The sequence below is a fragment of the Dermacentor albipictus genome, chromosome 10 (assembly GCF_038994185.2).
Source record: "Dermacentor albipictus isolate Rhodes 1998 colony chromosome 10, USDA_Dalb.pri_finalv2, whole genome shotgun sequence".
Lineage (NCBI taxonomy): Eukaryota > Metazoa > Arthropoda > Arachnida > Ixodida > Ixodidae > Dermacentor > Dermacentor albipictus.
The window spans coordinates 87,466,218-87,480,381 of record NC_091830.1 but is presented as its reverse complement, the minus strand read 5'-3'; the positions used below and the strand labels follow the sequence as shown (position 1 = coordinate 87,480,381).

Here is a 14,164-nt window from a genome sequence, read left to right as displayed (position 1 = left end):
TGGTCCTATATAAAGCGGTCGCCTCAAGTGTATGTATTTGTGAAGCCAGTAGCTATGTTTCTTACTGATGTGCTTATGTACCACACTGCTTGTTTTGGCATTGAACTTCGGGTTTGTTTGATAGAAAAACTGAAAACCCTGCGACAGCAGCTTGCAATAATACTACAATCCTCGTTCTCTGACTTTATGATGTTCCTAAAATTAAATTTGCTTTCTTTGCGAAAATGTCTCAATTTTTCCATATGGGTCATTGAGCAATCACCCATAGCGTATTTCCCAGTCTACAAGTCTTTTTTCTTTCGGAAATTTTCGTTGGTGCGTCTTATACACCGGTAGAACTTGTATACAGCTCTTTCCTGTTTCTTTTTCTTTTCTTTCTTTTTTTTTTTGAGGTATACGGTTGTCAAAATCGTATTGGATGCTATGGCCTCTAGCAACCCGCTGGGTTTCCTCTGGCAGTTGCTACAGGTTGTGTGCGCGCTATGGCGGTAACTGGTTCTTGTGTGATAGAGTTGGGAAGCACACAGTGCGAGAAGGACGGAGCAGCAATGTGAGTGGTGGAAGGCCACAAGTCGACAGACTACGAAGTCGGCACATCTCAGCTAGCTTTCAAGATACGCGCGTGCCTTTGTGCAAACTACGCAGTTGCTACGACAGTACAAACCTTCCTCCCGTGTCCGCTTTCCACCTTTGTGCACGATTTGGCTTACAGTTGCACACTTTAAATTGCACATACAGCATAGATGGCGCACGGGGACGATGTTATTGCCCTTGGAATTCATGCAGTATATAGCAGCGGCCATGATGGCAGAAATACACAATATGACCATGACCTGCGTTCACGAAGTGAAATGTCACTGTATTTTAAGTCGCTTACCGACTGAACAGCTGCGTCTTATACACTGGTGCGACTTATATACCATTTTGTTCTGAAAAACTGCAGTTCTGAGGGGGGTGCGATTTGTAGAAGAGGGACTTATACACTGGAAAATTCATATACCGCAAATAAAAAATAATAGATGAGCCGTACTTCGTTTGTCTAATCTGAAATTACCATCAATATTTCTTCAATAAAGAAAACAGCAATTGTCAGTATTGGTATCTACGTTGTGTTTTTTGCATTGGCATTTCATAATTTCAATTTTGTTTTCAAATCAAAAGCATTGGTATGGTAACCTGTGATAATTTGTTTATGCAGCATCGAGGCCTTCCAGCTGTCAAGCTGCCACTACGGAAAGTGCCAAGTCACATCAGGGACGCAGCCACCACTGTAACTTCTGTGACTATAAGACTGATAATGTATGTCATCTGAAAAGACACACCATGTGCCATACAGGCGAGCGGCCGTTTGAATGCCATTTGTGCCCTCAGAGCTTCGCACATAAGTTTAATCTCAAGGTACACCTGCGCACTCACACAGGCGACAAACCGTTTCAGTGCCCTTCATGCCCTCGGAGCTTCAACGGAAAGGGTAACCTCAACGAACATCTGCGTACTCACACAGGTGAGAGGCCATTTCAGTGCCCTTCATGCCCTCAGAGCTTCTCACAGAAGGGTAATCTCAAGGCACACGTGCGCACTCACACAGGCGAGAGGCCATTTTAGTGCCATTTATGCCTTAAGACGTTTACATTGAGATGCAACCTTAATAGGCACAAACGCCATCACAAGGGCAAGTGACCCTTTCAATGCTAATTCTGTTTTAAGAGCTTTTTCGTTAACTCCTTATTTACTTGTCGGAACTGTGCAAGTGTCAATGAACCTCTGTAAGACATATAAAGCTTTGTGTCTAGTATCAAAGATATGCCTCCATCATTACTACTTGTGTATTCTTATGCATATAGGAAACTGCTGCAAAGTAGACTTCTATGAGTGCGCGTGCATAGCTTCCTGCCATCAAGTGATAGTGCTTGTTTATGCTTGCAGCAAGTTCTACTGGATTGTATTTGTTTGTTTGATCTTGATGGGTGGCTATTAAAAGACACCTGTGACAAAATAAATATTTCTTGTTTTGGCAGCGTATGTCTGCTGTGTCTTAATACTTTGTCTCAGCCTGCCAGCATGGTGTAGCAATGGCAACAAGAAATGTATTCACATATTGGAATGCAAGGGCTTTGCTGTTTGTGCATTGTAGTGACAAGTACCACCGTTTGATGAGGCAACAGCATTGCAAAGGATGCAAATAAAACAATACTTCTTGTCTTGGCTCTTAGATCAAAGTGAATTGACTATTGAATGGGTGATGTTCTTGTAAGATGAACCAATTCACCTACACCTAAGCAGCAACAGTCCTTAGAACAATATGAAAGCCCTCCGAAATGTCAGAATGCTCACATATTCTGATGCAATGAAGTTGCTGCACCTCCAGTGCAACACATCTACACATAAGTAGGAGCGGTGCCTCTTCGTGTACATTGCCCAATACAAATCAAAAGCAGCTCCACTCTTTGAAGTTTACCACTGTCCTCCTCTCCCGCGCTTTACCTTCACGCTGTGCCTTCCCATTGGCTGAATGCTGTCGTGTTTCCTCCCGTGCCTTTTTGTTGGTTGTTTTTTGCTTCCGCCGCCTTCACGGTGCCAAACATTGCGAGCGGTGTACCCAGGCACCATGTTTCACACCTCCATTGTGCTTTTGTACGAACTTGTATGTTTGCAATGCAGTGTTGCTGTGCCTTTGATTGCAGCACAAGTGAAAGGGATGGCACGCAACTATTCTGTATTCCATCTGCCAAGCGAGATTCGGCCCAGAGGGAGGTCTGGCTTCGAAGAATCAGCTGGGGTGATTTCAACGCAACGCAATGGTCCCGGCTCTCTGAGGTAGGCGAGCGATTCTTTGCTCATCACTAACCTCATATGCTGCCATTTGTTGTACGCGGCTACATTAGTTTTTGCTTTTCCTAAGTGTCGCATGTTTCCGCTGCATTTGCAACTTTCTTGCCCGACTTCAATCAAGTAGTCTTCAAACGCACATGCTTTTTGTCGACTCAGTCATATATTTCATGTGCAGTCTTTGCTTGGCCTGAACGTATGCTAGCAGCACCTTTTGAGTGTATCACCGTTCGTTAAAAATCGGCGACGGTATGTAAACACACAGGTGCGCTTATTACGTTTGAAACATTATAAGCCGGTATTTCTCTTTAGTACCTTATTCACCCACATCAAACCGTTATGAAGTGTGACGAAATGTACTGCGGCAATGGCAACACCGTGGGGACCCTACCTTGAACACAATCTGCGATGCCGACAAAGAGTGCCGACTATTGATATAGATTCGTGCTTTGTGTTCTCGCTGCTTGGTTAGGGTTGAATAGAGATGCATGAAGAGCGTCTGCAAGTTCAGCACCGTGTAGGGGAAGCCACGGTTGACAGAACAGAGAGTGAAGCCCGGCACAGGTGGAGGAGATGGCACTAACTTTATTTCATTTAGCGGCTTTACCATCGTGTTGCCAGCATAGACAAACCTATAGGGTTCTGTCTCCAAACACTGGTCCAAGCCGAACGAAGTAGTTCACAGATGAAGCAGAAGTCCTTAGCATTTTGTTTTGGCATAACCAATTCAGGCAAAGCCAAGGTATGTGACGTAGGTTTGTTTCATCATTGTATAGTGGCACACACCTACTGGCGCACACAGAGTTAACCTAGTTGGCATTGAAGAGACTCATTAAAGACCAGTACTGAGCTTGTACATACCCATTGCTCCAAGTTGGCATCAAGGGGTTTCTTCAAACAGCAGTACCTACCCAGTTGCGTACCTAAAGCGACGCATGACATCGTGGAAGGGGTTCATTCAAGAGCTGCATGTATGTACTGTTAAGATCTGCCAGTGCGGAATGTGATCTTCCAGCCTCTGCTGCCCTACTATGAGCAATCACTTCTTCAGGTTCACAATACGTTCCGTCGGACAGACCAGCGGCGACACCAAGGCGAAATGCACTTGACAGCTATGAGATTGATTTATGGCATGACGCTGAGACCAAGAAACTCCTGGAAAAATTTGTTATTCGCAGATTCATTATGGTCACTTTTGGGCCATACCAGGAGCCAAAGTGCCCAATTGCAGTCAAGTGTGACAACCCTGACTACAGGGATCCCTTTCTTAGGACAGTGAGCCATGCGGGCCCAGGGGTATTTATGTGATGGTGTTCAGTGAACAAATGTTCCGGAGCGATTGTGTGCACTCGCACTCCAATGCAACTACAAGCACTCTGATTTGATGATGGTGTAACGGCAGATTTCACTGGCTTAGCATCCCTTTCTTTATCTGGGAGAGTAAGCCATGTGCGCACAGCGGTATTTATCCGATAGCGTTCAGATATATGTTTTGGAGTGATTGTACACACGCCCTCAAGGCAGCTGCGAGCGCTTCCATTGCAAGATGATGTGACCGAGGATTTCACTGGCCTAGGGATCTAGGGAGGACAGAAAGGCTAAATGCGGACACCTGTGCTATTCTACTGTGCTCTGATGTGTGCTCACCAAAAAGATGTAGCCTTTTGACCTGTAGCTCATGCTATGATAACGATATACTGCACTCCGTGCTCCAGCCAGTACGAGTACCTCTTGTTCTATGTAAATAAGCTTCACTTTCCAATGTAAATGAGGACTCTTCCGTTCCTAATCCTTTCAACCTTGTACTCTTCACTAAAGGAGCAATCCTTGTGAAGAGAACTCGCATGATGACATGGGCCTGCTTGGCCTCAGTACGAGTCCCCTCTGTGACATCCCACTTATGTGATCGGTAGGACGATGTCAGAGGAATTCAGGTGAGAAAAGGGTACTTGGCAACTCACTAATCGGTGTCATCAGCCCTTCTTTTTTTTCTTGTAAAGCTTTTATGAACTCCTCTCTGTATGTAACCTGCATGTGTGAGTGATCACAGCTCCCAGACGTCCTATTAATGTAAGTCTGCAAAACAGCGAAATTATCTGTGTTCATAATTATCTTCTACAGCACAGAATTGGCAGCATATAGTGTCATATATGGTGTAATATTTCTAAATATATATTTCATGTAAATTATTAACAGCAGTGGTACAAACACTCAAGTTTGCGGTACACCCGGAGTCACTTTGACTTCTTTAGCATGGCAGGTGTGCATAACTACTCTCTGGAGCCCTAGGTGTAGATATCCTTTAATACATGCAGTTACTTAAATTTAAATGTTATACGATTGCATTTTTTTTTTGTCAGATGGACAGAGTAAAAGGTGTTTTTAAGATTGCATAACAGTTCAGTGAAGTGAGAAACATTTAAGCAATGCATTTGCTAAATCGTGCGAGTGCAGTGAATTGTGTTATGCAGGAATAGCCTTGCAAAAGCCATTGTGTTCGATATTGAGTAAAATATATCTGTTCAAGTGATTGATAACAGAAAAAAAGATGTGTTCAAGAGTCCCCTACATGTGGCACTTGTTAATAAAACTTCGGGGTAATTCGTAACAATGCTACAGCAGTTAGATTTTAACAGCAGCACATAATTTGCGATTTTCCAGTCTTGAGGTGAGGCTATTTCTCCTAGCGACCTTGTCAAAATAAATATTTTTTCTCTGAGAATGCACTTGAACGACACTTTTTGTGTCGTCAAGCCTGCAGCTGTTACTCGCTTAACGTTGCTGAGTAGTTTTGGTGGATTACAGTGATAAGGAGCCTGTGTTTCGTGGGTTTGCTATCCATTTCACAATACCAAGGATGAAAGTTGCCATCTTGTGTGCATACTTGAACACCAAGTGTAAAAAAATATTGAAGCAAGCAGCTTTCGCGAGATTGTTGTCTATTTACAGTCTTGATCAAGGAGTGGAATCAATGACATGCTCTCAACTGTTGCCTTAAATGTACGTCCATAAAGCTTTTGGATTCTATTTTATGCATTGGTAGCATGTGTCCAAGAACATGTTCTTCGCTTTTATTAGTGCATCCTGCATTGAAGTTCCTGGGATTATAATGTATCCTTAAAGGGAAACTAAAGCAAACCATAAAACAGTTGAGACAAAGCATTGTTTGAGAACCCTGCAGGCAGTCATTTCAAGATAATAGTTTGATTATTAGATGAGTAAATGAACCATGATTTTGGCTTCTAGCGCGAAGTGAAACACGGACACAAAAAGGAGCAGACAGGACGAGCGCTAACTCTCAACTAAATTTTAATTAAAACGAAGAACACATCCTGTCTGCTCCTTTCTGTGTCCGTGTTTCACTTCGCTCTAGAAGCCAAAATCATGTTACCGTACCAACTTGCCTAACTGTCTATCCTTTTGAGTAAATGAAAGTTGAAGTATCAGTATTTGAAGCAGCAGAAGCTTGATGTGGGCGAGTTGGTTATGCATATTTGATGAAAAGAGCACTTCGAAGACGCGGACGAAAGAACTTGTCTGTCATACATGTTGTTCTTTCGTCCGCGTCTTCGTAGCGCTCTTTTCATCAAACAGTATTTGAATTTTGCGTCGGATCTCGACGCCGGTATGTCAGTCAGACGTCAGGGATTCCAAAGTATGTTTTCGCTTTATGGCCGCGTTGGCCAATTAAAGGTTCTTGAAACTTGCAATGTTTAATGCTTTGCTCCTTTAGAACACAATGTAGTCAATCTGTTTCGCTATATAATTAAGTAGGCTGTAGAAGATGCCATCAAAATTCATGACGTCACAGCGACCAGGGGCGAGAACTTCATGGAGGCGTCACCACCTGTCTTTCATTTTTGCACTTTTTCTGATTTACCAAGTGCCTTATTGTGGTTAGAATAGTGTTTTTGGTGTCATAGAAAGGTAATTTACCGGTACAGAAGAAATCATTTTTCTCTTTAGTGTCCCTTTATGTATGCCAAAGCTTTCTCATGATGAGCCATAGCTTCACAGGAGCACTTTCAGTGATCAAAGTGTTGATATTTTCCACCAACGCGCGCTTTGAGCTGTCACAACCAATTGCTTACGCTGTACCGTGGCGATGCATCGAAAGGTGGAGGGTAACAAACTGCAAACGGTGTCGGTTGAAGCCTTGGCCAAGCCTCGGCCAATGTGTTCTCTGTCTCCCTGCCAAGCAGAGGGCTATGGGTCCTCGCGAAAATTATAGGAGTGTACCTCGGCTTATCTTGTTGCAGACTCTCAAGCATATACAGTAGTATGGATCATAGTTTCAACTAGAAAAAGATAGGCCATAAGAAGGGGTTCAACGAAAGAAACTTCAGAAGGAAAAACATTTTTTATTAAAAAATTCCTAGTGATTAATTGCATTGACAATGCACCAATCCCCACAATACCTGTTATTGCCATTGCACGGTGCATTAAGAGTGTGGTCAACACTGATTACAAAGCCTTCACGTAGACGGCACCTCCGGATTGACCGTCCTGGAGGATGTATGCAGTTGCCTTTTCCTGTCCTCGTGTTCAACCCTTTTCTTTCGCTCTCACCTTTTCAGCTTTCCTGTCTTGTTTTCACTTCTCACTTCTGAATTTCTCAGCGGCAAGGGTAAACCTCGTGTAGTTATGCAACCTTGGGTATGTTAGGTTATAGCGGCGATGCATGGCTGGTATCTGCAGGTATTCTTCCAACTTTGTTGGGCTCGGTGGTGGGTGGCTGCCGTTGCTGCTGAATCTTCCAATTTTATATGGCAAATGCTTTTCCACCACTATGTGATCGCTCCCTGAAGAGGAGACGCATTGATAAAACATTCAATTTTTTCATGCAACCAAAAGTCTGTTACAAGTACCAAGTGCCAAGTACCATGTTGTTCACAGTCACTATGAAACTAAGACAGTACGAATGATCTCACCATTTCCTGTAGCCAAATCTCTTACTGATGCAGTAAGTCCAAGTTGTAAAGTAGCGAAGGTGGGAACCGGCAGTCTTCAGTAGGCCCACATAGGTCAATGAACACAGTGCACTGTGCCATCTTGGAAGATGACCTTGTTGAACTTAGCTAAAGTGAACTACTAGAGGAATGGCAAGAACAGAACATTGTCAAGGTGCAAAGAATAAAAATAAGGCAATATGACAAGCAATTACCAACTAGGTGCATAGTCATTTCTTTGGGAACCAGCAACCTTCCTGAATCAATCGAAACCAGTTACGTTAAGCTTCATGTCAGGCCATACATCCCAAATCCGTGTCGCTGCTTCAAGTGTTAGCGTTTTGGCCGTGTTTCGCAAAATTGCAGAGGGCGTGCTGTTTGTGCTAAGTGTAGCTGCACTGACCACTCTTTTGACGTCTGCCCTTCAGCAACCCACTGTGCCAACTGTGAAGGAGACCACCCTGTCTACTCGCGATCCTGCGCCACTGGAAAAAAGAAAAACAAATAATGCAACTGAAGGTTAGTGTAAATCAATGTTTCCCAGAGGCACGTAAGTGTTCCCATTCAATCAGTCAAGTCCTTTCTACACCGATTTGGCACACCGGGGGGCAGGGCCACGTCATTTGTTGGCTGCTAAAGTAGCACAAAGTTTGACAGTGGTCATGCCACCAGCGCCCTACTCCCCCTCCCCCCCCCCCCCCTCTTGCTGTGGTAGGCATCGTGTTTCTGGCCCCCGCCATGGAGTTCTAGCAGACCGTCAGGCTTGTTGGACCTAGGCCCACTGCCCGTGCAGATAGGCTGTAAAACCCCGTTAACATGCCCGTTAAGCAGGCACCATCCACTGCCTCGGTTGAGGTGATGGATACGAGCACAACGGCGGTCTCAGACGCCCAAGGAACGGCAAAGCTCAAGTGCCGGGAACAAAGAAAAATGCTATATCACAGGTTCTGGAACGGTCTCGTGAGCTAACTTAATCTATATCTCCTAGACATACAGCACGAAACTGATATAACATGGATACACAGATTTTACATTGGAATTTCCGTGGTTTGCCCCTCATTCTAGACGACATTAACCCATTTGCAGGCGCCCGCTGTGCGCATGTGCGGGCCATCCGTATCTTGCATTTTCCCACCGAAAGCGCTCACACGTCATGAGTGGCTAAGCAAACTATTTGCTGGACACTGATAAAAATACATTCATCAACATTTGAGAAATATTCTCACTTTATTCTGTGAAGTTTTTACAGGTCACAGGCATTTCACCATGTGAAAAATCTGGAAACACTGAGGCATGTGCAGAGCAGCAGCACACTTTTCGCACTCCCAGTTGCTTTAACTTTTCTTTCCTTTAGCCGTACATACCTGGGATTGCCTTCTGGCTAGTCATCGCTGTCGCTATCGAAGAGGATATCCAACATCTCATGCTTGGAGAGAGCACGCCATCCACTGGGCGCCGCCATTCTTTCGGGTGCCAGAGATCATCTCGAAAAAAAAAAAAAATGAGAACATATACAAGTGCGTTTAGAAGTCGCAACTCGGTACTGCCGTCAATCAGTAATATATCCAAGCATCTTCAGATAAGGTGATAAGTGCTCTTGTCTATCAACAGCTTCAGGAAGTCCTAAAAGCGGCAGCCCGTCTATTTGCCAGCTTTGGCAGATAATAGGTTAAGGAACTCTTACACAAGTACGGTCCAAGGGTGCTGTGTGTCCAAGAAACACTTCTTAATCCTTCACACACAAACTTTCTTTGGCAGTATGCCATACATCGAAAAGACCGCAATGACGCCCTTGCCTCGTTGAGCAGTGGCCATAGCTGTAGGTAAGGGTGTTGCTTGCCAGAAGTTACAGCTTAAAACACCCCGAGAGGCAGTTGAGGTCCGGGAGGTGCTCTTTTATAAGCTGGTCACAATTGCCTCCCTATAATCCCTCTGAACTGCCATCTTTCAAAAGCAAAATTTCATAGCTTAATCTATGAACTGCCTGAACCTTATATTGTCGTAGGAGATTTGAATGCACACAACACCCTTTGGTAAGATTGTTGTAATGCCAGAGGACGCTTAGTAGAAGACCTCCTTTCCTCTACAGATGCTTGCTCACTAAAAGGGAAAGAGCCCACATGCTACAGGGTCGCAAACAAAACATTCTCCTCTATTGATGTAAGCGTTGCATCGAGTATACTCTTGCCGCATCTGGAGTGGAGTGGATTATGTATCAGTATGGGAGTGACCATTTCCCAATTGTCGCGAAACTAACAAAAGGTGATGAGTGTTTTCTACATGTTCCCTGGTGGATAGTTGATTGTGCCGACTGGAGACGATACAGGGAGCTTGCGCGTTTCACCTGGAATGACATCTGCACACTTTCTATTGATGCAGTGGCATATTTCACGGTGTTTATAGTTGATGTGGCATCAATGGGTATCCTCCAAACAAATGGATTCCCCTGTAAGCGACGTGTTCCCTCGTGGAGCGACCAGTGTAAGGAAGTGCATAAAAATCAAAATAATGCTTGGAGCCACCTTCGAGACTCCAACTACAGAGAATCTGATCGTTGTCAAGAAAATAAAATCTGAGAGGAGAGGGACATGCCGCCGTGCCAAAAGGGAAAGCTGCAAAAATAATTTCCACCATTAATTCTCATACTGATGAAAGAATAGCCTGGAACAGAGTGAACAAAATCAAAGGTCGGCAGACTCATCCGCTACCATTAGTAAACACACTGGGAAATGCTCGTGGGGATCAAGCTGATTCTCTAGTGGCACATATTGAGCACATTTCTAGCTCATCCCATTATTCAGATACATTCCCAAGGTACCAGCAACAAGTGGAACAACTACCTCTGGATCGGAAAGGGAAAAAAAGTGAATCTTGCAACCATCTTTAACATGGCGAATTTCAGGCTGCACTAAATTGTTGCAATAAGGTGGTTGCTGGAAACAATTGAATTGCTTATAAGATGATTGAACACCTACACCCCAAAGCACACGAAACACTCCTATCTTTATAACGCCATATTCTTTGCCAGCTACATTCCATCCGCCTGGAAGCAAGCAGTCATAATTCCTATTCTCAAAGAGGGCAAGGACCTGTCTTTGACCAGCAGCTATAGGCCTACAGCTCTAACAAGGTGCCTACGCAAGCTTTTGAGAAAATTACTAACCGGCGCCTGATCAACCTTCTTGAAAGCAACAAAACACTTGGTCCCTTGCAGTGCGTCTTCGGGGAACAAAGATCCACAACAGGTCGTCTTGTCTGCATCGAGACAAATATCCGTGATGCCTTTGTGCACAGTTTTTCTTGTCGGTATTTTTAGACATGGAGAAAGGATATGACACTATTTGGCATTTCGGAACCCTTCGTGACCTGGCTGGAATGGGCGTCCAAGGCAATTTGCTAAACTTGGAGTTATCTCTCCAACCACACATTTCAAGTCCAGATTGGTAACGACCTGTCTCATTCGTTTACTCGGGAAACTGGTGTGCCACAAGGTGGAGTGCTGAGCTGTACTTCATACCACGTACAATGTTATATGTGGATGATATCCAAATAGGTTACAAATTGTGTAATTTTAGTACCTGCAAGCGAGAAGTGCAGCTTGGCTTGAATAAATTGTCTAAGTAGGCGGACGAGAACGGTTTTAAGCTAAACCCTAAAAAAAAACGTAGGTGCATTCTCTACACAAATAAGAGGTGTAATACCGGACCCCGTTGATGACCTTAATAGAGAACGGCTATCTGTGAGCCATGAGCATACACTTTTAGGCCTCATTTTAAATTCTAAATTAACTTTTATCCCACAATTAAATTATCCAAAAATGAAGTGCCTGAAGACAATGAATCTACTCAAGCTCTTGTCCTGCACATCTTGGGAAAGTCAGAAGATTCCTCTTGAACTTGTACAAAAGTCCTATACAGTCGGGCCTTGACTACGGAGCCATTGTTTGTAACTCTGCCACACCTAGTGCTTTGAAGATACTAGATACTGTCCACCACCTGGATATCTGTCTTGCTACAGGTGCATTCAGGACTAGTCCTATAGAAAGCCTGTATGTTGTATCCAACAAATCTTCTCTACATCTCCAAAGAACATATTTAAGTTTCTGGTATCCCCTGAAGGTGAAATGAGATTTCCATCATCCACGCCATTCAGTTATTCACGACCTGTCCACGGCGAGGCTGTTCCGTAATCACCCAACCACTAGGCCTCCTCTTACCCTCCGGTTGGAAGCACTGTCCGAAGAAACGGGCACCACTCTTTTAGAGAATGTCATAATGGCTCCTGCGTGGCTTCTACCACCTTGGGAATGGCCGAGTATCCAGCGTGATGTCTCTTTCATAGAAATATCAAAATGAGCACCCCAGGCACTCATACATTCACATTTTTTTCTGCTTCAATGGAAGTATTCCTGTACTGTATTTTACACAGATGTTTCTAAGTCTTCTTCTGGTCTTGCTTATGCAGCAATAGGACCATCGTCTTTGATATGTGGTACGTTGAATCCACGTACATGTATTTTTACACGGAAGCATATATGATACTCTTTGTAGTCAAACACATCAAGCAAACGAATCTCGCTTCGGCCAAAAGCGTAGCAATTTGGGCGAGTTGGTATGCCATGACTTTTTTAAGCTGTTTTGAGCACCCTGTTCTTCGTTCCTTTTTATTACCCCTTCCACTTTCCTTTTTTGCTCGTTCTGAGCTGTGCAACAAGCCTAAAAAAACTCACTATGGCCGTTGTGTTCTCTGACTCATTGAGTGTAGTCTGAGCCCTATTGAATCTACGAAAACAAAAACACTGTCTTTAATGTACCATATGCATTACTATGCTCAGCCTTTTGTGGTAAACAAGTCATCATCCTATGCAGTAGTGCTGGGTACCTGGCCACAGTGGCAGAAAAGGCCAATGAAGCTGCCGACGAGAATGCTACCTCAGTAGGTCTAAGCGACCCCGACAAAAACATACCCATCTCAGCCACAGATCTTATACCACAGTTACGTCATCAGCTGAAAATGCACTGGCAGAAACAATGGAATACTCAGGTATCTACCAAACTGCACTTGATGGAACCCAGATTAAGACACTTGATATCGGAGAAAACATCACAACACAATGTAGTGCTTCTTTGTCGATTAAGAATGGGTCGTACATTCCGCGCCCACTCTTACTTATTGACCGGAGGGGATCCACCTACATACCTAAGGTATGGCGACGGCCTTACAGTTTTGCATGTCCTTGTCCAGTGCAGGGAAATAGAAACTGAGCGTAAAAGGTACTTTGACTCTGGATATCGTCAACATATTCCACTTCTCCCAGCATTTTTTCTTTGTCACAAACCGTTTTCTAACCTGAAAACAGTTTTTGTGTTTTAGATTACATTAGTATCTTGGAAATAATTTGGCCAGGTCATGTGTAGCACAGCCTCACCTTTGAGGCTGTAGCTGCAATGAGATCAGTTGTTACAGCATATGCCTCTCAGCCCTTCAAGAGCTTTGTGGAGGCAGTAGTGCCTGCATTGATATCGTTATATCACTTCTAAGTGAAACCTTTGCTGTTTTTATCATGAGTCATGATCGTTTTGTTGCTTACATTTTTTACACTCTTTACAGTGACCCAATCCTATGCCTCCTTACAGCGACATTACATCTACATTTTCAACTCAATTCAATATATAGAAAATTCACACCATATGTCCTGGCACTCTTTGACTATAGCTGGCCCTTGTGCCACTAAACGCCACACATCATCCTCAGGATTGTGGGGCAGCATCTGCTGTCGACGGGATGTCAATACAGCCTTGCTGATCTGAGCCAATGCTCCACTTCCAGTAAGCCTGCCACGGATGCATGGTTTGGAACAATGAAAATTCCCACAGAAACTGTGCTGGAAGGGCCATGCCACTCAAACTTTCGACAGATTACCCAATACGGCCACGACATCTTGCGAAGATCCGCCGCGGCACTCCAGCAGCTCCAGCACTCACTCCTTTGAACCGGCCGCCTGCGAACAATGTTTGTAAGATGATTGCCCCTGACCTTCCTTCCGAGCAAACAACTCTTCGTCAAGTCCTGTTTTCTTATCGGGATATCTTTGATTCTGAACCCATTCTAAACCCATGCTCATGGAGATGTGCTTGCTTGACTCCTTGTCGAACTCCATGGTCTCCCATGTAGAGATGATGTGACGAACCTCTATCATTACACTGAAATGGGTTAGAGAGGAATCGTCTCCCTTTGACCAGCCTTCAGCTCTTTGCTAGAGTCTGTGGTGGTAGTGCCTGTCATATCAGCCTTAGCACCGAGAGACCAGCAAGCTTTTGAGACCGCCAAGAAAGACAGACCGCGATTAACTCCTCCAGATACAACAGTTGCTTTTCATTCTCTGA

At 44.2% G+C, this 14,164-nt stretch overlaps 1 protein-coding gene across 17 annotated transcripts in view; it reads left to right on the top strand.

Moving 5' to 3' along the window:
• LOC135910258 (zinc finger protein 771-like) overlaps positions 1–14,164 on the top strand; it is a 60,416-nt gene that overhangs the window by 25,663 nt on the left and 20,589 nt on the right. For 5 of the 17 annotated variants that reach the window (XR_010566969.2, XR_010566972.2, XR_010566971.1 and 2 more), the window contains exons 4-6: positions 1,199–1,504; positions 2,685–2,817; positions 4,648–4,763. Coding sequence is in view for 6 of the 17 variants with exons in the window: in XM_065442332.2 (XP_065298404.1) it covers positions 1,199–1,504; positions 2,685–2,817; positions 4,648–4,735 (527 nt within the window). In the remaining 11 variants the exon portion in view is untranslated. Of the gene's footprint in view, positions 1–1,198; positions 1,505–2,684; positions 2,818–4,647; positions 4,764–5,778; positions 5,830–8,206; positions 8,298–13,607; positions 13,795–14,164 lie in introns of those variants that run through there. The other 12 variants (XR_010566976.2, XM_065442334.2, XM_065442331.2 and 9 more) reach the window with 8 other exon arrangements.